The following is a 26,546-nucleotide window of genomic DNA, read 5'->3' as shown; positions in this document are numbered from 1 at the left end:
AATACAGAAGCATGTACAAGGCAGTAAAATTGAGTACAGTTGAATCAACATCCCTCTCCTTTATTTTAAAACAAATGCAGAACACCATAGCCTCTAGTAAGCTGGCTCAATGCAGGACTGTTATATTAGAATGCGTTCGTTTTCATTTGTGTGCCTAATGAACTGGCTTTGTTTCTGTTCGCCCATTACACTAGTGTGTAATGGGCGAACAGAAACAAAGCTGAAACGTTTTCAAACTCCTATGTTCCAACACCGCCATCTAGTGGCCATTTTAAATGCTTACGCTTCACCCAGCACATGTACAAAATGGGAACAGTACAAAATAGCATCCGTTCACACTGCACAGCTGATACTACAGATGACTGCGTTCACGTCATTTGGCTCTGCCCTTCAACTCAAAAACTTTGGCAGAAGTTCCAGCCTCCCCATCTACATGTCTGCCATATATAAGAGTCCCCTTTGAACCACAACTGAAATATATTGGTCACTCTTACGTCAAGGAAATCCTTCTAAACTGGAAAGACAGAATAAAAATCATCAATACATCTGCTCCCCACCTCCCAATTTTTGTTATTTTTTTATTTTTTTTATTATTTCTTACTGTCTTCCCTCTGCAAACAAAGAGTATCTCAATAGATAAATATTCAGTCACTTACTTATTATAAAAACACTATATAAACACTTACAATCCCTGTTTTGTAAGTGTTTTGGTTGTTTTACTTTATTCAAAAAAATAAATAAATAAATCTCTTCGGTGAAATGAAAGTGAAACAGTTTCATTTTCCTTACTATGGAAACTTAGTGACTCAGCACGCGCTGGTCGTATTGACACGGGAACCACCTTCGTCTCCAGTCTCGTCGAGTCGCAATGGATCCAAATAACGACGAAGTAAACGACGAAGTCCGCGTGAACCTCATAGAATACTTAAAACCGAGGCTGAGACAGTATGTTGTGGTGGAGCAGGTTCTGGATTACATGGATTTTATTGACAACGATTTAAAGGAACGGATCAGGCAAAACGCTAGAAACGATGGTAACTCGTCGGCTGTGGACTCCCTCATAAACGCGGTGGTCAAGAAGCCGCACAGTCCCGGCTGGTTCACGGCTTTTGTTGACGCGCTGAAGAACGCAGGCCTCCAATATGCAGCGAACCTGGTGCAGCAAAAACTATCCGAACCTGAGGTGGAGGCGGAGAATGACAGCTGTGTACAGCTCATCCGGATTCTGGTCCCCAGTCTGGTGGACATGAACACTGAGGAAGTGTGTTTACAGTGTTATGCTAAAGACCTACTCACCGATGCTGACAATGAAAGAGTAAGTAGACTGTTGTGACGCTGCTGCATCCACCCACTGCTGGTTAGTCGTTTGTAGTTTTTTGTATTTATTTTGTTAATTCAACTTCAAAAATGTAAATACGTGCGTTTTCAGTCATTGGCCACTAGATGGCAGCCAAGTGCACTGCTTGCAAAGACTGTGACACTAAAGTTACTGCTATCATGCTCCAGATTAAAGCTGAAATACAAAACCACGGAGCCCGGAGAGGAGCCAGTGAACTTCTGAGTAGAATCGTGAGACGCCCACCAGGATGGTTCTCTACATTTTGCGAAATTCTGCGCGTGACTGAACACCCTCACCTCTGTGAGCTCATTGGAGGATCACCTGACTGTGGGAACACAGGTGACCAACTTCTTCCGTTACTGAGGCACACGCCCGTTACAGGAAATGTAGAAAGAGATGAGTGACATGGAAATATTTTATCTCTGCTTCAGTGCCAATCATTAACTTAGTGATCAATTAAAGTTTCCAACAAACAGTGGACATAAACCACTTAATTCTTCTTCACTACACCATTTCATCGGGTCAGCCGTAGTTACTTTTAAGATAAAGGCTTTATACTAGTGTACTGCGTAACAATTATAACACATTGGCATCCATTTTTTTATTTTTATTTTTTGCAAACAGACGGGTCATATTTCACATATCTCCGAGTTATGTTTCTGGCATGGTTTCCTTTCGATACATGTTCAAATCGTCTCATATCTCACCAAAAATGGTCATAAAAAAGTTCAAAGAATGAAAAGAAAAAAACCTTCAACTAATCATCTCAAGGCCCATGAGATTTCTCGGCAGTCGCTGCCTATAAAACTGTAAGTTCTAGCTAGCTCCACATCCAGCAGCTGCAACAGCAGCATGCCGCTCACACACTAAAGTATTAACAATCTGATGATAGTTTAATTGATGCAATATCAAACCAAACATCATATTTAAAGAAGTGCAAAATAAGATCAGTGCAATTGTATATACGGTTAGAAATTAAGCGTGAACTTAGTAAGTACGGTAATGAATAGAGACAGTATGTAGTTCTGCAAAATGTTAATATGGTAATATGATGTGCACATTAGTAACAGAGTGAACTAATGATCCAGAATTGTTAATCTGTCACACAGAGATGTTGTACAGCGCTGCAAGAACTGCAGCAAGAATTTCCGTTCCACTGTATAATAATATGTCATTCAGATGGAACCAGATGGAAGATACAAATACTTAAATATCTTTACTCTTAATACCACTTTACCTTTATTTAAGTGTAGAATCGAAATACTTACTTCACCACTGTCAGCAATAATTTAATGTTTTTTCTTCTTGTAGTCCAGCTTGTCATTATTCTTTTTTTTATTATTATTATTATGCGTCATCAGGATCAGATGAAAAGCCATCATCAAAGACAGAAGAACCAACCGGAACTGAAGCTGCTACAAGAGACAGTCCAGTACAGTACATGGACTTGAGCGTATCTGGGGACCCTCAGGATGATACCACAGGTCTTATAGAGCAATGACGTTCTCATATATATATGTGTGTGTGTATGTATAATCAACTGATTATGCCATATAAACTCCAAGAACCACAACCTAAATTTGATTGACATTCCTTGTATTCCTTGTTCAAATATCCAAGAGAAATAATTGATATAATTATCTTAATTTGGATCAGTTGGATTAACTAACCCTTTGTAGCAAATCATTCACAAAACACATTGAACAAGTTTAACATTTGCCTTTCATCAGTGTAATTTCGTTTTGTTTTGTTTTTTCAGACCTGTACTCGAGCAACGAACTGCCAAATAGCTCGGAGCAAACACAGCCAGGTGGGACTGAATCACGATTACTCACACTGTTGATGCTATTGAAGTATACACAAGTGCACACAATCCCCTAAATCAAGTCTTAGAAAGACCAAAGTGCACATTAGATCGGTAGTTGCTCCACTGGGTGTAAACTGAATGTAGCTGGAAGGTGCTGCAACACTCGTGGAGTATTTCTCCGTCCTCCTTGCTTTGCACCAATGAATAAGTTCCATGTGTGTACAATGATGAACCACACTGGGTCAGAGAGGACAGAGCATAGCAAAGGCTTCAAATGAAAACCACATGCTGACTCTGTATTTGCAGATTGCATCGAAATGTGAGCTAAAAACTTTAATTCGAGTTACACCTCTGAGCTTGGTGAAGTCCCCACTGATTAATACAAAGACGACTCCGCCGTCATTGCTTGTGCTCGTATGAAGTGCATTCCTGAGACTGCGTTTGCGTCGTAAAACGTTGTTGTGGGCGGTAATCGTCCCACAGCAAGGAGCACAAAAGCAGATGCATGTGGACTAATGACAAAGTGGAAACTACTGTCTGAAATGAAATGAGCAAACATCTTTCAGTTTTTTGTGTCTGAAGAGGAGTTGAGATCTAACCCTTTTTTATCTTGTGCACAAATTATTTTCTGTTGCTTGCGACCCTCCTTTCATATTGGAGTAGCACCAAACGCAGGCCGTTCCCAGTTTTTAATACATCTGAAACTCAAGGGGCCCACACGAACCAGTGTTTACCTCGCATTGTCATCAAAGCTCTGTCGCTGTGATCAGCACAGGCTTGTGTATAAATGAAGCCGCTTGAAACAACACTTTAACCTCTGGCGTCTGAGAAGGGAAATTAAAAGCTGTCTGCACTGAGTCGGGAAAAAATAGCTTTCTGTGGTTTGTAACTCATACCTGCGGGGAAAAGTAGAGTTCTGTGGAAATAGTAGCAGAGATCGGGGGGGGGGGGGGGGTTCAAGGACATTGTACACGGTGCTTCAGTCATCCCATGTTATCCCATGCCTAGACAGAGCAAATTAGTCATTGCCTGCCAGCAACAGAGAGGCAGGATAAAGTGGATTACAGTAAATCTGCTGTGCTTTCAGAGAGGAAAATAACAGAAAACAGCCATTGTTCATCTTTTCATTGCTGAACTGTTATGCAATGACATGATATAGCAATTTGAGAAAATCAATCCTGATTACATATTTATTAGTCCTTGAACAGTGACGTGTTGTGCAGATATTGGCCCGACTTTTAACTCTTTAGCGCGTATAGTTTGTGTTAAGATGACATCATTTATGGGGGGTTTCACTGATGCTCGACCCAGCAATTAAATGAGAAAAAATCTCACTGCCTATTGTTTACGTTTAAAGAAGTCCTGCATGATATGGGCGTGCACTGCAGCCGGCGTGTTTTGCCTTTTTAACATCAGCATTAAGCAGAAGACATTCCATTATGTTACCCAAAACCACAAACAATGACAAACAATCTCTTCTCGCTGGTAATGTCTGTAATTGTGGGTTGCTGACATGTACAGAAGTTGTTTGTCTCTCTGACCCCGATCCTCTGCCTTGCAGAAGTAAGCGAATTAGTAGCACCAGCCGGGGGCCCAGAAAGAGATGAAATTGTTCTTCGGGATTATCAGATGGACGTCGCTAGACCTGCCTTGGAGGGGAAAAACATCATCATATGCCTCCCAACAGGGAGCGGTAAAACCAGAGTTGCCGTTTATATTACCAAAAAACATCTGGACAGCAGGAGGGCAGAGGGGAAACCAAGGAAGGTGATCATCCTGGTGAACAAGGTACGACAATCCAAGTCTGGCATCTTTCACTTATGTGTGTGCACCGTATGAGCTCTAAATAAAACATTCAGCCCGTACGCACGTGTAGGTCAGCTTCCCACAAATGACAGACCATAATGTTAAAATATTCCCCTGTGCTCCTACTATTTGACACAAATGGGATCTACTCAGAGCTGGGAAAAACCTCTATTTTGAATTTGGTTTGTCCTGCAATAAAACCGTGTTATAGTTACCTCATGTCAGTGAAAGTCATTATCGTGGTTCATTCTTTGTTTCTCCCCAAGAATAAAAAAGCAGACCAACAACTTGGTTGTGTCTCCGCAGAAAATGTCTCTGCAAAAAAAAAAAAGGGAGTGCCCGCTGCCTCTGTAAACAATGGACTTCAAAATAATCGGAACCATTGCACTCCTAATTAGAAACAGTGCCTTAAACAAAGTTTAAACACTCTGCACACATTTAGCTGTGTTGTTAATGTGGCCGCATACAAACATTCCCGTAAATCATCAGGAGCTGTTCAGAAAAAAAAAAAAAAAAAAAAAAAACATTTTGGCATTGACATGATGAATCTTTAATGTGCTCTGGTGCCCTGCAGGTTCCTCTCGTGGAGCAGCATTACTCCGAAGAGTTCTTGCCCTTTCTGAAAGGCACATACAGGGTGGTGAGAGTCAGCGGAGACTCCCAACTCAAAATCTCTTTCACAGAGAGTGTGAAGAGAAATGACATCATCATTTGCACAGCCCAGATTCTGGAAAACTTCTTGGAGAGGTCTATCTCGGGAGAGGACGAAGGGGTGAAATTGAGCGGTATGATTTTTCAACGCAACTCTAGTGAATTTAAGCAAAACCGACTTAAACGCTTCTTTGGAAAACGTATTCTTTGTTGTCACGGAAAGACAAAAAATGTGGATTAGGGCCCATATCGTGTCTTACCAAAACCTCTCGCTGAAAATCTGTCCAGGATTAAACCTGTGACAGTGACAGGTTCTGGAATAGAAAGCCACCCAGATGACTCAGAGCAGCATCTCCCCTGACAGGATCTTGTCAAAGTCTTCCGACTCCGCTGCTCACTCCTCTTGGCACTCACCAGTCCAAGGTGGAATATCCACCTCAGTGGAACATATGCTGTTTGTTGAAACGCCTGAAAGCTTCTTTTTTTTTTTCTTCTTCTTTCCTCCCGGTTTCCAGGCCACACGTCTGTTCAAGCCATCAGTGTGTGGCTGATCAAATTCACATGAGAGCTTCTATCACCCAACAATACATCAAGCTGCCACTCTGCATACTCTTTTCCTCCGGGGACACATTTCTATCACACTGGTTTAACTTGTACGTGGGACTAATTATAACTCGCGTTGCTTATGCTTTTGCAAGACACACATTATATGATGTTATTTTTGAAGTGGACAGTTTCCCAACATGTGTTATTGTGTGGTCTGAAAGTGCTGTGTCAAAAATTCCTAGAAAAGTGCTGGTTTGTGTGGGTGGATCACTGTTGCAGAGAGATGCTATAATCTGAGGGAAATCACCTTATTTGGGAAACATAAATACGCACCTTTAAATTGCTACTGCTTTCTTAAAGCAGGTTGTAATCTTTGTAAACGTTTGAACGGTTTCATCTCAGGAAGATTACACTGGAGACAGACTTGTGTCTGCTAAACAACAGTCCTACCCAAAAAAAAAAAAAAAATCTCCAAATGCACTTCTGAATTCGTTAACGAACATATACTTTTATCCAACTTTCATACTGCAATGTACACGCCTAATATTTATATGTTTCATCTCTTTTGCTCGCGTAGATCTGACTCTGATCGTAATAGATGAGTGTCACCACACTCAGAAAGGAGGAGTCTACAACCACATAATGATGCGATACCTGAAGCAGAAGTTCAAGAACGAAAAGCTCAAGAAGGCGCAGAAGGCGTGCGAGCCCCTCCCTCAAATCCTGGGCCTGACTGCTTCTCCAGGGGTCGGGGGAGCTACGAAAATGGAGAAGGCTGAGGAGCACATACTGCGCGTAAATCCTCCACTCAGCTTTCTGTCTGCACATGTGAAGGCACCAGTGGTAGCACACCAGTTTAGCTCAGTCGATTTATTGTTGCAGCACCAGAAGCTCTTCAAGCGTTTTGATTATGAAATCCTAACTGACGCAGTTTGAACGTAACATCTGCAGGGGACTCATTCTTCGCAGAAACCCCGTTTCCATTCAACAGTTGCTGCTTTAATTGTGTCCATGTGTCCACGCAAGTTTTTCAGCCAAAGCCATTGAGGATCTTGTTCATACAGCCAAGCTGTTTCCAATGTTCCACCCCGCTCCTGCACAGAGTGCAGCCATAAAGTTTCCCACTCCCACAAAAAGTAGAAGTAATAATAATAATAAATCAAAAACAGCTTTGTGGGTTTAACTCTGTGCTGAGCATACAGGGATTAATTAGAAATGGTATCTGCCACTAGGATCAAGATTTTGGACTTCATCCTTAATGATTACACTCTAAAATGTTTTTTTTTTTTTTTTTCTCCTTCATAGATTTGTGCAAACTTGGATGCATCCAAGATCATGACAAGCAACCTTGGGCAATACAAGAAGGAGCCGAAGAAAGACACTTTAACTATTGAAGACCGAAAAGAGGTACAGTTCTTTAAAAGGAGATGATAGTTTTACAATTGCATTTTGGTTTATAAACTTTAAGTCCAGCAGTCAAGTCGTTTGATGTGGTAAAGTATGCTTTTCAGGATCCATTTGGTGATGTAATTAAGAAAATCATGCATGAGATTCATGTCCATGCCGAGCTGAGCCCCACCTGTGAGCTGGGCTCCCAGAATTACGAGCAGTGGGTCGTTCAAACGGAACGCAAAGGTGAGCACAGAGATGCAGGCTTGCATCTCATTTTTGTCTTTTTTTTTTCTTAGTGATGACGACATCCTGCTTAGCAGGCATCTAAAACACTGTCTCAATTCATTTCAGCGGAAAAAGAGGAAGATCACAAGGTGAGAGTTTGCGCAGAGCACCTTCGCCAGTACAGCGAGGGCCTGAATCTCAGCAGCACCATCCGCATGTGTGATGCCTTCAGTTTCCTGAGCAAATACCACGAGGAGGAGATAAAGAAAAAAACGGCCCCAGAGGCGGAGGACAAAATACAAATCACAGACACTGAGAGATACCTCTTCCGTTTGTTTAGAGGTACTGTAATACTGCGTTTGTTGTATGACTGATAAAACGGAAGCAAAATGGTTCGTCTATGTCCTGTGGCATTTTAAAGTCCCCATGAGAGCAGTGTTCTGTTTGTTTGTGTCTGCATATTTACATGATAAATGTAAATACAGAGGAAGGAAGGCTTCCGCCCTACTAAATTGAAAGAGGGAGAGAGACGAACACAGAGGGAGGCACAGAGCGCTTTGAGTAAGCATTTCATTCGACACAGAATTAGTGCACAAGCCCTAGAACAGGATGAGTCATGATCATTTTTCAATTATTTTCCACAAGAAGACAAAATGTGCAAAATACCAAACAATGTTGGACCAGATACTGGTGTATAAAGGACACGCATGATTCATGGGGACTTTAAAGAAGTAGTTTGGCATTCTGGAAACGCTCTCATCTCTTTTCTTTTCACGCTGTAAATAATATAATCTGCCTAGCACCAGGAGGCAGAAGAGAATCTAATTTGTTTAATCTGTGTTTAAACCAGTGTCAAAAACGATGATTGGAAAAAGATGTTAAGAATTCAATGCTGATGAGCTTAGCATAGCATGAGTTTCTATTGCAAGTGTCCAGATCCTCGAAAGCCCACTTGAGTCTGTTAAAATGTCAAACTCTGGAGAAAAAACAAGATTACCTCAACTGAAATCTTCGTCTTGCAGAAAATAAGGAAGAACTGAAGAGGCTTGCAGAGAACCCGGAAAATGAAAATGACAGCCTGACAAAACTGAGAACTAAAATTCTGCGTGAGTTCAGCAGCAGGGAGAAGGCCAGAGGGATCATATTTACCAAAACACGACGCAGTGCCATTGCTCTAAATCAGTGGATTCAGGAGAACCCCAAGTTTGCCGACATTGGAGTGAAACCCGCATATGTCATCGGAGGAGGAGGCCAGAGTGTTGTTAAACCGATGACCGCTGTGAGTGCAAACTTCTCTGCCTCTGGTATTCTGTGCGTGTCAGAGTTACTCTTAACCTTCCCATGCTAATTTGTTTCAATCAGGCAGAGCAAAAGGACGTGTTGAAGAAATTTGGCAGTGGTGAGATCAACTTGCTGATTGCTACCACGGTGGCGGAGGAAGGTTTGGACATTCCAGACTGCAATTTTGTAATCCGATATGGCCTTGTGACCAACGAGATCGCCATGATTCAGGTCAGTGACGTGAGCCAGGACCACTTACTAATGGGCAAGGGCCATTATTGTGCATTAACAATTATCAAATCTTTTCCCAGTCATTAAATGACTGTTAACTTAATTATCCAAAAATGTTAAAGAAAAGCAACTGGACTTGTAGAGTTTCTGAAAGGCGTTTCACATTCATCCAAGTAGCTTCTGTAGTTCTAAAGCAAACTGATTCAGAGGTTAAGTAGGGACCCCCCTACCTATTATATGTGTTCTATATTAAACTTGGCCTAGTGCTATTTCTAAATATACATTATTATTATCAATTTACATTCAATATTAAGCTATCCCTTTTCTAAAATATGTTGGATTAATGTTAATGTGTATCTAAAGAAATGTAAAAATATATATATATATATAAACAATCAGTGCGTTTACATGCACGTGAAAAAAACGAATTATTGCCTTAATCGGACTATAACAGGAGAATGTCCGATTCTCATTGTCCGATTGAGACACTCAGATAATGCGATTGGAATCGGGAGTTTTCATCGGATAATGCGTGTGCGCATGCTCCACCACCGCTGCGCTGGCGTGTGACCCCGGAACAAACACGTCCAGAAAAGCTGGGCGTAGAAGAAGAGAAACGGAGCCGTCTGAGGGATAGCGCGGATCTTACCTCCACCAAAAGTAGCGCGAACATTATGTACATGATTAAAAATGTACTGTTATTGGTCTGGTTGTTGTTTGAAATGCCGGTCTGCCGCATGAACGACTCTTGTTTATTATATCACGTAACAGGCCAGACGGAAATCGGCCGTATTAATGTGGTATTATCCCACTGAAAAGACACGTTTCGCCACCTAGTGTGGAAGAGGAGAACAGTTATTCGATTTTCTTGCGCTGCATGTAAACTGGGATAAGGACTGTAGTGAGAAAGTCGAATTTTGAGCATAGCTCGATTAAGCTCTGAATGTAAACGCACTGAATGTCTAATCAACCAGAGATTTTGCAACCCCCCTGCAGTACCTCTGCGGGCCCCCTAGGGTTAGGAGGACTGGAAACCTTCACACACATATTACACTGTATCACAGTTAAACACTGAAGTGGTTGCTTACCATTGACTCAGTTGTTACCTTTGTCAGGCTCGGGGCAGAGGGCGAGCCGAGGACAGCAGCTATACTCTGGTCGACGTGAAGAACTCCGGGGTGGTTGAAAAGGAGGTTGTCAATGAGTTCCGCACGGGCATGATGGCCAAAGCTATTGACAAAATCAAAGCCTTGAAGCAGGAAGACTACGACAAACGGGTATATTTACATCCACATCTGTTAAACCGAAACCCACATTGTCTGTTAAACTGAAACCCGTATTGCTTTTTTTTTTTTTTTTTTTCTTGACATCAGATCAAAGAGTTTCAGGTGCAGGCTATAATGGAGGAGAAAGTGAGAATCACAAAAAATAAGAAGAAGGACCTGTACAACGAGAAGCCATGCAATGTAAAGTTTAGTTGTCGAGGCTGCAGCAAACATGTCTGCACCGGTGAAGACATCCAGATCATCGAAAATATGCACAGAGTCAATGTTACGCCACAGTTCAGGTTGGGCCTATGTTACTTTGAAACTAGTGTGTATGAATCATTATTATAATTGAGCTCTGAGGAATAATTACATTTGTTGTTGTTTTTACAGCGAACTTTACATTCAGAGAGAAAACACCAGTCTTCAAGAACGGCTTCTAGAGTATGAAACCAATGGCGTCATAGCATGCAAACAATGTGGACAGGTACATTTATTTTTAGTATTCTTTAAGTTGTTTTGCAAACTTATTTTGAATTGTGGAGAGGAAAACTTAAAATAGTATAAGTTTTGGAAGATTTTTATTTTGGCAGAGTGCAATATGCATAAGCCACTGTGGCAATTTGTGTACAACTTTTTTTTTCAAGAAAAGGATTAGGAAGGAGGGGTATTAGTTGTTAAAACGAGGGAGAAATGTAAGTCAGACATCACAGGACACATGCTCCTTTCATGATAAGGGCGTAGAATGACACAAACGTTCGCATTCATTTATCTCACAATCATTGGCTGGACTTGGCCACCTGATCAATAGACCTGCATAGTGTGCCATTTCATTCCCGCTGTGCTAACTGCTGTCCTCCGTTGCAGCCATGGGGTTCAATGATGGTGTACCGCAGCATCGAGTGCCCCTGCCTCCACGTGAAAAACTTTGTGGTGATTATCAACGGAAAAAAGCAAAAGAAATACACCAAATGGAATGAGGTCACAGTCAAGTTCACTGCCTTCGACTACGCTGAACATGCGAGCAGGGTGGCAGAGAGCTCGGAGGAGGAAGAAATGGATTGAAATGGCTCTAATAAAGGCACTGATCTTTGCTGTGTTTTTGTCAGTAGTATGTGGCTTGCACAACATCAATTACTAACCATCGACCCGGTAAAAGCAATGCTTCCCTTGAGTGCTAAACTGCGAAGATAACAATTATTGGTCTTGGGTTTGTCCACAGGAAGATTTTTTCTTCCTTTTATTGGCAATGGATTTCTTGAATATAAATATGAGATCATTGACTTGATGTTATGTGTTATGTGTCAGATACAGTATTTTAGACGTACCTATGCAATATTCTAACAATCACTGTGTATAAGTTGTAAATGGATTGAAATAAAGTGGGGGAAATGAATGTTAAAAGTTATATATTTTCGTTCAAACCCTTGAGGTCTCTTGAGATGTGTGAGCCTGCAATAGCTCCTTAGAGCCCACCTGTCAACAGCATTGGCTGTTTATACTAGGTCAACACCCGTGGCTCAGCTACACTTCACTGTAAGTGGCTGGTTCAAGTAAAGCCCTTGCCTCTGCGTTGCACAGGACGCCGTAAGTACTGGTCAGTCATTGATTGGCTCGCTACATGCAGTTCAAACACAGCACACTACAACATACAACACAGGTGTCAAACATACGGTCTGCAGGCCAAAAGCGGTCCACCAGAGGGTCTAACCTGACCCGTGGCATGAATTTCATATTTTTTTAAATGGATAGTTTATAAAATGCAAACATTCTCATAATTTACTTGTTCTTCTTTGCAACTGAAACAAATAGAAAGACATGTAGAGTTGTCATTACTAATAGGTCATTATGCTGTTGTATTACTGGTCTGGACCAGGGGGGGGGGCTGAATGTGTCCCCCACAACTAAAATGAGTCTGACCGAGCAAGTTATGCTAGCACAGTAACTCGCTCGCTGGCTTGCTTCAAAAGTGCATTGTGTTATAAAAAGTCTAACAAACATACTCTTAGTGTTTCATACTGATAGTTCCGCAAACTACAATAATTACATACATAATTTTTTTGAACTTTTTCAATTTTCATGTAGAAAATCAAGTCTATCACATTAGACAACATTAGGTCACTTCTAAAACCTAAGCATCACCTTTCAACAGTAGTAGTTTTTCAAAAAACAAAATTCTTTATATTATAATAAAGTCAACAATGTGTGACAAAATGTGAAGCTGTTTGTTTTAATACCTGTACACGGCTGAGAAAAAAACTGAATTGGGAACAATTAAGTGTCAAATGAGTACTTGCTAATTAGCAAGGTTGTAGCTCATTGCTATTGATAAAATGTGTTAAATTTGCGGATCACATCAAACTAGAAAAGTTAATAAGAATAAACAAATAATCACAGTATTTGATGGGGATTTGTTCCTCGTCCACTTTTGTCCTATGAATCTGATGAAATGCCCACGGCCATGTTTTTACCCACTAGTGTTTTGGCCCTTTAACTATCACTAAATGGTGTCCACTAACGAGGACAGCGGGTTTTAATGAAGCAGAATAAGCTGCAATAAAAGCTAAAACTCAAATGAGGACGATAGGTCTCAGGAGGTTATAATGTGTGCCGAAGTTACCAAATATGGTTCTATACCCTATAAATGCTTAACACCAAGCCCTAACCCTAACCTCGGGCGCAGCTCTCGCAAACGACGACTGCCAGTAGAGTTTGTTACTCCAGAGGGCGCCACTGAGCCAATCTACCTCGTAAATGTGCTGTCACATGCAAGTGGAGTCTTACAAACACTGTTACACATGGGCGCAAACCAGGCGTTGTGCCAGTGATGCTATCTTTAGAAGCAGGATATTTGGTTCCGCATACAGAAGAATTGCCTATGTGATCAGATTGAGAGCACATGCACGGAAGTGGCACCTATCAGGAAGAATTAAAACTGATTCCCCTACTTGGCTTTTAGTTCTTCTTTTAAATGTATTATTATTATTATTATTATTATTATTATTATTATTATTATGTTTTCTGTTTCAAGTAGAAAATCCACGGCATGGTCAAGCGTTTGCTTCTTAATTAAAAAGTGTAAAACAACTACACTATCATTACATTTCCATGTATTTACTTTATAACAACAACACACACACACACACAAACACACACACACACACACACACACACAGAATTCACATAACCAGCTGCGGATTTGACTGGAAGATAAAAGGCGTCTTTTCTGCTTTCTCACGTTTGTTGAGAGTATGACTCGCACTCTGGGCGAAAAAGCCACACTTCCTAGTAGTTGTGCGCTCTTGGAAAGTTGGGCTTGCGGACTTCAGGGAGGCATCTCCGTCGGACCAGTCTCAGGAATGCAGCGGGAAGTGTAGGAAGCTTTCGGGCGCAGCTCGGTTTTCTTTTGCGGTAAAACCCGGGTGCATGTCCAAAGTCTTTTAAAACTCCGGCGACGTTTGAGGATTATCGGAGACCGAGGCGCCGATTCCATCTGCACCATGGTCAGTAATGAAATCATCTTCTAAAACTGGGAATGTATTCGTTAAAGCAGAATTACTTACAGAGAGCAACCCGAAGATTTTATTGAGGGGTGGGGGGGATTTCAGAGGATGTGTTTCTTTTCACAACTTTTCTGTCACCTTTCACTGCAGGGCTGCAGCAAGGTGATGTGGGGGGTGATAGGGGCGGCTGTCGTCATCACGCTAATAACAATCCCAGCAGTTTATTACAGCAGTAAGTTACATATATGCCCTTTCTTTCTTTCTTTCTTTCTTTCTTTCTTTCTTTCTTTTGCTATCTTAGTGTGTGCACCCGGATGAAATTCAAAGTGATATCCAGCTCTGAATCGCTTCATGGTAGACATTTTTGTAGACATGTGAGTAACCTCTGTGTCTAGACGAGGTGGTTGGATCATTTTATTTGGGCTACAAAAACTACAGAAACGCAGATTTTAAGTCTGTGGTGTGGCCTTTCCCTCTCGCTGTCTGTGCTTCCCACTGAGAGTCAGTGTGAAAATCAGCTTTCAAAGATCCAAATCCTTTACTGCACACACTGTTGCTCATGAAGTCGCAGTCATTTTGTTTTCAGAGACATTCCTCTTTTAATTCATATTTATACCCATCAGTTAATTAAGTTTTGGAGAGATTAACACTTTATCAACAACAAATCACACTGTCAATCATTTCACAAGAGGACGTAAAAAATCTTTTTATTCCAACTTTACGGACAACAGTGTAATTTTTAAAGACTATACTTAAAGCTATAAAGGGACAAACAGAGTGTGTATTTGTGATATTGTTACTGCAGAGTAAATCCCCTCATCATTTCAGAGTCTGGCCATGCCAAAAGGCCTTTCACCCTGGTAGATTACTTCAACGACACCATCAGATGGAAACGCTACAATTTGTATTGGATCTCAGGTATCACTTCTGCTCTGTTGGATCTTCATTTGGGCTGCGATCATTAATTGTGCGCAGGCTCATTCATCTGCCTCCTCTGTGTTTTCAGATACGGAGTATTTGCATAAAACAAGTGATGGACACATCTTCCTCCACAATGCAGAAACGAAAGAGGAGTCCCTATATTTGAGCAATTCAACCTTTGTAATACATTTGAAATATGATTTTTTTTTGTTGTTGTTGTTCAGTTTTTTAGTTCCGAATATGAATGATAATATACAGATTTTCATGTAATCCTTTCAGGCCCAAGTGGATGCAAATGATTACTTGTTGTCGGGTGATCATAAATACATCGCTTTTGAAAGCAATTACACAAAGGTGAGGTAAAAAGTAAATCCTCCATTAGCTTTAAATGTTTGTTTTTAGCATCAGCTAAAGTCAACTCATAGTAAATGTTTACAAAGAAAAACATGCAAACAAGATTTGTGTTTGAAATCCTGCAGAAATGGAGGCATTCATTCACAGCATCGTATTCCATCTACGACAGGGAGAGATCGTAAGTAGTCACATGTTTGCTGCAGCATTTCTCTCAAACAAAAACAAATGTTAACATTTTTCATGTTTCGTTGCAGAACATTTGTTACACCTGCGAACCTTCCGCCTGTCATACAGTACTTTGCCTGGGCCCCAACAGGAAACAAATATGTGAGTTTGTTATTATGTATTTGTATTTCTAACTGCACAGCAGTGCTTCAAGACTAATTCAAGACAAATGCAGGAACTATGAAAAAGTTCCTGCATTTGTTGGACATGTGTTAGAAAGCATCTTTTGTCTGTGTGCCCAAACTGCAAAAAATAACTAGTTAGAGCTGTTTTCTAGGTTTTCTAACCATTTTCTCAGCACAAGAGAGAAGTGTACAGTGATTGACATCAACTCAATGTTAGCCTTAAAACTGTAACAAGACAAAGACTGAAAGACACAGTGTGGCATGCAAACCTGTTGCTGTACATCACACAAAACTAAGTGTCATTGCCGTGTAAACCATCAACCGACCATTACGTCACAGGAGCCTAAAAACCCCAATTTGTTTTTCAGGCCTATGTCTCAGACTTCAACGTGTTTTTCAAGTCTGATGTCACTGCTGAAGTCGTACAAGTGACTCGCAATGGGAAAAAGAATGAGGTCCTTAATGGCGTCCCTGACTGGGTCTACGAGGGTAGGAAATATTAATCGTTTCAGATGTGTGTGTATGTTAATAGGGAAGAGGATTACAGTTTGTTTTTTTCCTTCGACAATTTTAGAGGAAGTGTTTGCATCAAATGGGGCAATATGGTGGTCCTCCACTGGGAGATTCCTTACTTATGCGGAGTTTAATGACACAGACGTTCACAAAGTGGAGTTCTCTTGGTATGGGTCGGAGCAATATCCTCAAACAGTGGCTGTTCCATACCCAAAGGTGGGATCATGTGAATTTCTCAAATATCAAATATATGCAGATATTTACAGAAAAGATATCCATCAAGCGTTTCAATGTAATATTTTCTATGTTACACATGTATTTGGTTTAGGCTGGATCAGCCCTTACCAAGGTGAAACTGTTTGTGGTAGACACCACTGATCCCTCCCGCCGCACGCAGGTCGTTCCACCTGCTCCACTTGCTTCTGGGTCTGTACATCGCTTTGTTGTATCGTCATACAGTGGGGGAAATAAGTATTTGATCCCCTGCTGAATTTGTAAGTTTGCCCACTTCCATAGAAATGATCAGACTCTGGTTTTTATGGTTGTTTACTGGTTATGGGTATAGACAGAATATCAATCGAAAATGCATAAAAAACACACAATCTAAAAGTTATAAATTGTTATGTATTTTATTAAGGGAAATAAGTATTTGATCCCCAACAATTCACTTAGAATTCAGGCTCCTACAGATTGGCTGGTGCGCATGTGGCACACAGCTGTGCTCAGTCAACTAATTACCAATACTCCTGATCTTAACTCGTCATGTATATAAAGCACACCTGCTCTAAGAATCAGTTTCTTACATTCCAACTTCTACAGCACCATGGGCAAGACCAAAGAGCAGTCAAAAGATGTCAGGGACAAGATTGTAGACCTGCACAAGGCTGGTATAGGTTACAAAACCATCAGCAAAAGGCTTGGTGAGAAGGTGACAACTATTGGTGCCATTATTCGCAAGTGGAAGACCCATAAAAGGACCATCAACTGTCCTCGGTCTGGAGCTCCCCGCAAAATCTCGCCTCATGGAGTGAGGATGATGATGAGAAAGGTGAGGGAGCAGCCTAAAACAACACGGCAGGAGCTTGTTAATGATCTGGAAGCAGTTGGGACCTCCGTCACCAAGAAAACAGTTGGCAACACACTGCGCCGTTATGGATTGAACTCTTGCAGTGCCCGCAAGGTCCCCCTGCTCAAGAAGGCACATGTACAGGCCCGCCTTAAGTTTGCCAGTGAACATCTAAATGACTCAGAGAAGGCTTGGGAGAAAGTGCTGTGGTCTGACGAAACCAAAGTTGAGCTATTTGGCATTAACTCGACCCGCCGTGTTTGGAGGATGAAAAAACGTGAGTATGACCCAAAGAACACCATACCCACGGTTAAGCATGGAGGTGGAAACATCATGTTTTGGGGCTGTTTTTCAGCAAAGGGTACAGGGCAACTTCACCGCATTATGGGGCCAATGAATGCAGCCATGTACTGTAACATCTTGGACAAAAACCGTCTTTCCTCAGCAAGAACACTGAAGATGCCTCGTGGGTGGGTTTTCCAACATGACAATGACCCAAAACATACTGCCAGGACAACAAAGGAGTGGCTCAAGAAGAAGCATATTAAGGTCATGGAGTGGCCTAGTCAGTCTCCAGACCTTAACCCGATCGAAAACCTGTGGAGGGAGCTGAAGCTCCGAGTTTCCAAGAGGCAGCCAAGAAACTTGAAGGATTTAGAGACTGTCTGTAAAGATGAATGGGCCAAAATCCCTCCTGCGCTGTGTGCAAACCTGGTGACCAACTACAAGAAACGTCTCATCGCTGTGCTTGCCAACAAAGGTTTCTCTACAAAGTACTGACTTGTGTTGTGCTTGGGGATCAAATACTTATTTCCCTTAATAAAATACATAACAATTTATAACTTTTAGATTGTGTGTTTTTTATGCATTTTCGACTGATATTCTGTCTATACCCATAACCAGTAAACAACCATAAAAACCAGAGTCTGATCATTTCTATGGAAGTGGGCAAACTTACAAATTCAGCAGGGGATCAAATACTTATTTCCCCCACTGTAGCTGAACAAAATATCTTCACACTCTGGCTTATGTGCAAACCTTGTCACTTTCTTTCGCCTTTGCTCAGTGATCACATTTTGTGCTCGGTGAACTGGGTAACGGACGACCGCGTCGCTGTGCAGTGGCTCACGAGAAAACAGAATTACGTGGTCGTGCAGATCTATGACTTCGACGGAAGTGGCTGGAAAGAAAAGCAGGTATCCGCCGCTTCTTTGGTCATCTGTCCCGACTTGTTGGACCATGACAGAGTGCTGATTTCACGTGATTACACACTAATGAACTGCAACCGATTCCTTCACTCTCTATAGAAATTTGAGCAGACAAGCAAGACGGGCTGGGTAGGACATGTAAGTTTCCAAAAGGTTACCACTGCACATGTATTTCATTGTTCCTCATAAGTTGAGTTGGTGTATGACTTAAAAATATGACCTTTTCCTTTAGTATATGCCCTTGCCTCTTTTCTTTGCTGAAGATAAGCTCAGCTTCTACAAAGTGATGAGCGACACCCAGGGCTACAAACATATTCATTATGTGAAAGATGTAAGTTAAATTATTATGTTATGTATCTGTGTTAATAGAAAATATGCTGTGCCTTGTGTGCTTGGTGTTTAAGTGACTTACTGATGACTTTTCAAGGGCAAAGCAACCCCAATTACCTCTGGGAAATGGGAGGTTATCTACATATCCAAATTAACAAAAGACGCCATGTGAGTACATTTCTCAGAAAAGTGCATGAACTACACAAATATATCAGTGAAAATATATAAATTGGACATATGTTATATTTATTTTGACAGATATTTTGTGAGTAATCAGTACAATGGAATACCTGTGCAGAGAAATCTCTTCAAGTAAGGAATTCTCCTGTCAACATCTAGCTACTTTTGTTTTTTTAACTTTACTCTATTTACAATACAGAAAATAGGTACATAACTGACATGATTTTTGATTTGTTTTTTATCAGAGTTACGATTGGAAGAAGCCCCTCTGCCCCCCTGTGTCTCACTTGCAGCGTGTACAAAGACAGGTGCCAGTACAATTCCGCTTACTTCAGCTCTGACGCCTCTTACTACCGGATGGACTGCTACGGTCAGTTACGCATACACATTTTCTCTTAAGCAATAACGCACCCATGTGGAGATTATCATGTGGTGTGGAACATCTGGGAACAATGATCGGAGTTAACGTTGTACAAAATACTTTCTTATTATGTTTTTACCAGGACCTGGATTGCCCCTCTACACACTTGTGGACAACAGGGATTCAAATGCAGGTACAAATGCGAATGTTTTTGCAAATAGAAGTTTCACGTTCTTAACCCTTAACACTTAAGCTTAGCTTAACATCGTTTTCGTTTTTAATTAGTTTTCAGTGGTGAAATAAAAATGAAATGAACATGAAAACAATTTTGCAGTCCTAATCACTAACGTGATAGATAGGTTAGATGATCTATCTAAATAGGTGTGATGACCTATCTAATCTATCACTAATGCCCATCTAAACAAATTGATGAAAGGGGGCATTTAGGTCTTAATCGTGCAAATTAAATTAATGTCTTCCAAACTGTGGAACTTTTAGAATGAACAGTTGTGTTTCCCTGCACAGGAAACTAAAAGAAATTTGTTTCTTAAAATTCAAAGCTATTTTTGGAAGGCTCGTCTGGCTTCACCATAATTAATAAGATAAACCATAAGATGAGCTTAAATGTCTTATGGGAAGGTCAAATCTTACGTTATTAATTGAAAAAAATGTAAGCACTTTTCTATTAGCTTTTAGTGAACAAGAGTAATTTCCAGGTCAGGTATTTTTTTATTTATTTTTTTTTTTAATAATTTTTATTTTGTTTTTAGAGCCTACCATTCTTCAAGACAACAAGGAACTGAAAAACATTCTGTCTGAAATCCAAATGCCGACTGTGCAATATGGCTCCTTGAAGGTTGCAGGATTTGGTGAGACAATGCACACTAGACAACATGTCATCATTATAAACATAACATGTCTCAGTTTCCATATTATCCTTGTTCATGTTAAATACTGAACCATGAACACTGCATGAATGAAATCTCAATAAATAAAGCTCAGGTTGTGTGGGAATTTTAAATATAATTAAACACTGTTACATTCACACAGTGCTGATCAAGCTAATTAATTAATCTTTTGTTTATTAAAGGAAGAAGAACATGAATGTGAGTGACTTGTGCTGAAAGTAGAAAAGGGACAGAGGGAATGTGGACTGTAGTCATTTGTTTTTGTAATTTCTTTCACTGCCAGAAGGGGGAGACAAACACTCTACACAGTAGCTTTAAATGTAGTATGAATATGAAAGTTTAGACAGGCTATGTTATGTTTATTGCATACTTTATATATTTCACAACTTTTTTTCAGATCTTTGGTACGAAATGATGTTACCACCGAATTTCAAGAAGTCTAAAAAATATCCTCTTCTTATTGATGTGTAAGTGGACACTTCTCAGCGCTCCATGTCACCAACTTCAGGGAGTCTTTGCGATCATCTGATGAGATACTGTGTGGTGTTTCTGTCCCATGCAGTTACGCCGGCCCCTGCAGTCAAAGTGTGTCCTATCGCTTCAAGCTGAGCTGGGCCACGTATCTCTCAAGTTCGCTCGGGATCATCGTCGCCAGCTTTGATGGACGGGGAAGCGGTTACCAAGGTGACGAAATAATGCACTCAATCTACAGACGCCTCGGGACGTTTGAAGTGGAAGATCAGATAACAGCGGTCAGGTAAAGGGCACCTCTCGTTTAGAAAATCTACAAAGATGTTGTCTTTCCCTGACAATAAACATTTTCTGTGTTACAGAAAGTTCATTGATATGGGTTTTATCGACAAAGACAGAATAGCAATATGGGGCTGGGTAAGTCCTAAATTTTCTTTGTCTTTTCCCTCAGTTTTCTTGCCTTCATGACATGTGATCTATTCTGACTTTCAGTCATACGGTGGCTATGTCTCGTCAATGGCCTTGGGTGCCGGAACTGGACTCTTCAAGTGTGGAATTGCAGTGGCCCCGGTTGCCAAGTGGGAATATTATGGTGAGTGTGCATGAATTCATACTATGGCAGCATCTAGTGTATAATTCTGCAAGTGGATCTGAGAGCAGTGTCTGGCCAAAATCGATGCAGCAGAGAAATACATTTTTTTATTCCATACATTCTTCATTCTTTCCCAGACCGAGTACTTACATTATCCACAGTGCAACTATCTCGGGTTAGGGATTTGAATGTGTTAACTGAACCCATTGAAAGCACCAACAAGAAGGGGGCTACAGAGCTCACTTTTCCGTAAGGCTACACCCCCAAGTTTTAGACATTGCAGTGTTCAGACCCAGTCACCTTGAGGCAGTTTATCAGATTATCCCTTTCTGTAGCCACACAGGGCTTTCAACTTTCCCAAGATTTACCTTCATGATGTTCTATTGGCCTGGATGTCAGGTGAACAATGCCACCAAAGTGTCGAGGATAATACAATTTCAAAAACTGAAACAAAGTCCAATAAAGCTGACCTTTTTTCATAACCTGGTCTTCAGGCTTGTCCTAATAAGATAAGATTAGAGGTCAGAAGGTTAGGTTTAGGATGCCACAGTGAATGAAAGTCAATGCAATGTCAAGAATGGTGTGTGTCATAGATGTCATAATGTCATTCCCTACTGCAAGTAATGAATGTTTGCTTAGTGTCAATGGAGAAACAAAATTACCCTGAAATTCTTACACCTCAAATTTCTATTCTTTAATTTCGATTAATAAATGGTGTGTCTCTTTCTGTCTCATGAATAAGCGTGATTCATTTTCTTTTTGCAGATGCGGTGTACACTGAGCGCTACATGGGCAAACCCACGGAGAATTCAGATTCCTACCAGGTAAATATCATACTGCCTCATACCCCCGACTTAAGACAAGCACCGATCATTAATTCATTTTCTCACTTTCTTAGAACTCCTCAGTGACATCCAGAGCCAAGAACTTCAGAAAAGTAGAGTACCTGCTGGTTCACGGCACGGCCGATGGTACGTTCTGTCATCTTTTTTTTTTTTTTCACTTCAGCTTTGTTAAGACCCGAACGTGTGCTAGCTCTGTTTTTCATTAGTGTTCCAGGAAACACAGTAATGGACTCTATTTGCTCTGTAAGAAACTTGGTTTTTAGTCACGTACTGAAAACACTGTCTTTCCTGTAGACAATGTCCACTTCCAGCAGGCCGCACAGATCTCCAAAGCTCTGGTGGATGAGCAAGTGGAGTTTGAGACGATGGTAAATATTGGCTGAGGGAAGTGGGACTAATATTGGTCTCGATGGTGTTGACAGATGGTTTCAAATGGAATATATATATATGTGTGTGTGTGTGTGTGTACTTGTACAGCTATCTTTCTGAGAACCAGTTTAAGATTTTTACCATCAGATTGAGGACATGTCTATAAAGTGAGGACATTTTGGCCGGTCCTCACATTTTTGGCTGGTTTGAAGGTTAAAACTCAGTTTTATGGTAAAAGGTTACAATTAGGTTAGGGTTAGCCATTTAGTTAGGGTTAGGGCAAGGGGCTAGGGAACGCATTATGCCAATGAGTGTCTTCACAAAGATGGCCATAAAAGAATGTGTGTGTGTGTTATCTGAAATTTTCACAGTCTCACTGTGGCATTCATTCATGTATAACTTCTCTTATTTTGAATTCGTTTCAGTGGTACGCTGACAAGGACCACGGTCTCACAGGATCAGCCTACCCTCATATATACACCCTCATGAGTCACTTCCTGCAGAAATGCCTTAATCCCAAATAGATGTGAACTCTGTGACAACATCTGTGATTACTTTTTTTTTCCTTTTTATTTGTGTTTTTTTACTCCTACAAACACTCAGAAAGGCCATACTGAGTTTGTTTTTAAGATGTTTATATGTGTAACAGACGTTGGATTGGTCATACAAATGAATGTTTGTATTTTATCTAGAATTTCGTTCAAAATATGTGACAAAAATAAAAGCCATTGCATGCATTTACACCTGGAAACATTTTGATTTGAATGTGATCAGTCATGGAAAATAAAAGTCCATTTTCTCGAGGACTTTTAGCATAATTTTCAGGTACTAGTAGTTCTATTTAAAGCCACTTTGCGCTTTCACTCCACTGCATTTGAAAGGGAAACATTGTAGTTTTGTTTTGAACAAGCTTTAAAAGTACAAGGCATTGTCCAGTATTGAACAAATGGTTTGCAGAATTTTTCTCTCCTGAAATCTTACAAATGTAAAATTTGAGTATTGTGGTTAATATGTTCTATTTCTGCTTACATGCTTTTATTTCAGTAAACTTAAGTACACTGATGCTTCGGTACTGTCAATCTAATGATTCCATATATAATAGTGTTTCACTCAGAGGGACCAACCCAGTAAGATTTCTACGTTTTGCTGCTACACTGCAAAAAATCCTTGTATCAAAGAAAGTATCTTATATTTTGTTCAGAGACAAGGACTTTGTGCTTATTTTAATAATTTCTGTCAAGCAAAGAAAGTTTAACCCACTGGCAGATTTTTTCTTTTCTTAATACAAGATGATTTGATTGAATATAAGAATATTTTTGCTTCTTTCTTGTAATGCTGTGTTTTTCAGTGTAGTACATATGTACTTTTACTCAAGTAGGAGTATTTTTACTATGTTGTGAAGAACCTGAATACTCCACCACAGAACATTGTAACCAACAGTAGATCAATTGCACTGCACTGATTTGTTGTAGAGTGGTGTCATTTGTGTTTAAGTTGTGTTCTAATGCCGGCAAAATAAAGAGTGCTTTGAAATATAACTGCTTCATTCGTTCCCATTAATTATGTACAATTTCTCTAATTCAGGAGCATGTTTAGTGTATAAATATAAATGTATAATGTAATGTATAAATATGCACTGAATTTAAACACTGAACAATATGCATTATATCTTAACTCAAATGCATATTTCTTTAGGACTTAACATACAGAAATACAGCATAAGAATAATGACTTTCCATGATGATCAAGTGACAGGAGATAATTCAAACACACACAGCATTTGAGGGATGGATTTATTTGTGAAGGTAGAGGTCATGTTTGATTGGGACACCTGAACCACTCGGCTAATGCTGTTATTTTCTTAGCCAAAGCCAAATACATTCAGGGAACTCTGACGGAAGCTGACTAATGGATTGAGAGTAACAGCGGGGGAGTCACCTGGGAGAGGTGACTCCCCCGTCACAGAAGCCGCTCCTCAGCTCTGCTATATAAGAAGGAGCGCGTAAAGAGGGGACCATGAGACCACGGCAGAAGCCAGAGAAGAAGAAGAAGAAGAAGGGTACCAATCAAGGCACTTTGCAGTCACTCTTTTGAACGTTCGACAGAAAGGAGGACAGGTGAGTCTCTTCTCCAAAAGTCCTTTCTAGAATGTACCTTTAACATCCGTTCTTGGCATCATTTTCAGTGTGTCTCTCTGCTTAATTTTATTTTTCTTTTCTTTTCAGAGACTGAAACAATGAAAAGTGCTCACTCTTTAGCTGGACTCCTGCTCCTGATCATCATCCAAAGCAGCTGGCAGGTGCCTGACCAAGACACAGACCACAACTCCATGTAAGATCGACTTTTGATTACTTGTCGATTGACACTGCCCTTGCATTTGTAATGAATATGATATGATACAACAAATATGATACTACCTTGTGGCATCAGACCACACTGCAGCCCCATTAGCTGCATTGACGGAGGAAGTAGCAGTAGCAGTGAAAATTATGATTCTTATGTCACTTCAAACTTGGAATAAGAATGTACAAGTATCTTATCTGAATGTCTTCATTGCATTATTCATTTCAAATGTACTGTCATTTTTGGTGTTTAGTAATAATGAGATTTCTCCTGCTAGTTAATTAGGACCGTAGCATTTGATGAGACTACTGTGTGAATCCTCTCCAGATTTATAAGCAGTATTGAGAATACCTCAGCATGAGGCACACATACATAAGAAGCCTTTGGTGAACAGGAATGATTAGTCAGGATAAAGAGCCACATGGGACCCTACATTAGGGTGTAGTGGGGCAAAGCTGCCATGTACCCAGGGCATCGCGCCAGTGAGAGCATGTCTTTCTCTGTTCAACCGCTAACATAAAGTGTCATATCTATTCAGGCTATTGACTGAAAACTCGATGCTCAACGAACCCACTGAGCTCTCAAACATGAAGAGACATTCGGAGGGAACGTTTTCCAACGACTACAGCAAATACCTGGAGACGAGAAGAGCGCAAGACTTTGTCCAGTGGCTGAAGAACTCAAAAAGGAACGGGTGAGTGTCTGTATGTGTTGTTTCAAATGCACAGCAAACTGTTTTACAGTACATCGATAAAAGAAAATGCCTCCAATGTGAAAAATGTAATTTTCCCATCCCAAAATTGTATTTCTCTTGATCATGGGTATATTAGTCTTGCTTACGTGCTCCATCCGCAGGAGCCTGTTCAGACGCCATGCAGACGGCACCTACACCAGTGACGTGAGCTCCTACCTGCAGGACCAGGCAGCCAAGGAGTTTGTGTCCTGGCTGAAGACCGGCCGAGGCAGGAGAGAATAAACTCAACCAGAGCGCCCCTCCAGCTTTTCCCATTCTCAAAAGTAATGCAACTATTCTCACTGACTCTGTGCCATTATATGTTCCACATTCTGTAGTAGACTTTTTTTTTTCTTGGTAATGCTTATTAAATTAAATTCCTTTCACAAGAAGCCCTGTTGGCCTTACGTGGTTGAAAGACATGTTGTTTAATTAGGTCACAATATGTTTGAAATGCATCTCCTTCATCGATGATTGATTCATCTTCTCCTCGCATTTCCATCTTCCAACAACCTTTCACAAGTTTATAAGAACGAGTTCATCAATTACATCTGTAGATAGTCTCAGTACCTTTTCGTATTATTCAGAAAAGTCATATTTAGTTTTCAATAAAGAAATGTGTACAATCGATGAGTTCCCGCTTTCATAAATGGAATAAATGTTCTTGGCAGTGGTCGACGTCTCTATGAGAAAATATATGCAGATGATGCTTGACGCTCAGGATCTATGCATCAAATTCCGTTCAGAACTGAATTAAATAACAACATTTGGTCATTTTAATCAATAGTGCTTTCCAAATCATTTTTCTAACTAAGTGCTAAATATGGGAGCTGGTTAACATGTTAACTTTTGTCCGAGAAACGTGATTCAGCAGCATGCAACGCTGTTTTTTTTCTGTCATGCTCCCTTAATCATTTGTTTGTTGGAGACAGAACACAAATCAATAAACTCCCGTG

The 26,546-nt window shown here is 40.5% G+C and overlaps 3 protein-coding genes across 4 annotated transcripts; all 3 read left to right on the top strand.

Annotated features, from left to right (window-relative positions):
* The first annotated feature begins 801 nt into the window (after positions 1-801).
* ifih1 (interferon induced with helicase C domain 1) lies at positions 802-11,939 on the top strand. Of its 2 annotated transcripts, none has more exons than XM_047601889.1 (16): positions 802-1,315; positions 1,507-1,678; positions 2,701-2,823; positions 3,099-3,149; positions 4,708-4,934; positions 5,527-5,737; positions 6,727-6,944; positions 7,455-7,556; positions 7,661-7,784; positions 7,893-8,108; positions 8,789-9,045; positions 9,129-9,278; positions 10,394-10,555; positions 10,652-10,845; positions 10,937-11,030; positions 11,411-11,939. In XM_047601889.1, the coding sequence occupies exons 1-16, from the start codon at positions 869-871 to the stop codon at positions 11,606-11,608; spliced, it is 2,946 nt and encodes a 981-aa protein (XP_047457845.1). In that variant the 5' UTR covers positions 802-868; the 3' UTR covers positions 11,609-11,939. The 2 variants fall into 2 exon arrangements, with proteins under 2 accessions (XP_047457845.1, XP_047457844.1); XM_047601888.1 differs by having other exon boundaries at positions 7,649-7,784.
* A 1,806-nt stretch (positions 11,940-13,745) lies between these two features.
* Positions 13,746-24,052, top strand: LOC125018154 (fibroblast activation protein, alpha). Its single transcript, XM_047601891.1, has 26 exons — positions 13,746-14,046; positions 14,197-14,278; positions 14,875-14,964; positions 15,053-15,147; positions 15,247-15,321; positions 15,447-15,499; positions 15,576-15,648; positions 16,040-16,160; positions 16,246-16,400; positions 16,513-16,610; positions 18,317-18,446; positions 18,558-18,596; positions 18,691-18,789; positions 18,886-18,956; positions 19,047-19,100; positions 19,214-19,338; positions 19,472-19,522; positions 20,100-20,198; positions 20,635-20,704; positions 20,800-20,994; positions 21,071-21,125; positions 21,201-21,300; positions 22,066-22,124; positions 22,199-22,271; positions 22,440-22,513; positions 22,940-24,052. Exons 1-26 carry the CDS (start codon positions 14,044-14,046, stop codon positions 23,036-23,038), a joined length of 2,238 nt encoding a protein of 745 aa, XP_047457847.1. The 5' UTR covers positions 13,746-14,043; the 3' UTR covers positions 23,039-24,052.
* Positions 24,053-24,535: 483 nt separating this feature from the next.
* Positions 24,536-26,218, top strand: gcgb (glucagon b). Its single transcript, XM_047601893.1, has 4 exons — positions 24,536-24,631; positions 24,740-24,845; positions 25,396-25,551; positions 25,713-26,218. Exons 2-4 carry the CDS (start codon positions 24,751-24,753, stop codon positions 25,831-25,833), a joined length of 372 nt encoding a protein of 123 aa, XP_047457849.1. The 5' UTR covers positions 24,536-24,631; positions 24,740-24,750; the 3' UTR covers positions 25,834-26,218.
* Positions 26,219-26,546: the final 328 nt, after the last annotated feature.

Source organism: Mugil cephalus, chromosome 12 (assembly GCF_022458985.1).
Source record: "Mugil cephalus isolate CIBA_MC_2020 chromosome 12, CIBA_Mcephalus_1.1, whole genome shotgun sequence".
Classification (NCBI taxonomy): Eukaryota; Metazoa; Chordata; class Actinopteri; order Mugiliformes; family Mugilidae; genus Mugil; species Mugil cephalus.
This window is presented reverse-complemented; position numbering and strand designations above follow the sequence as displayed.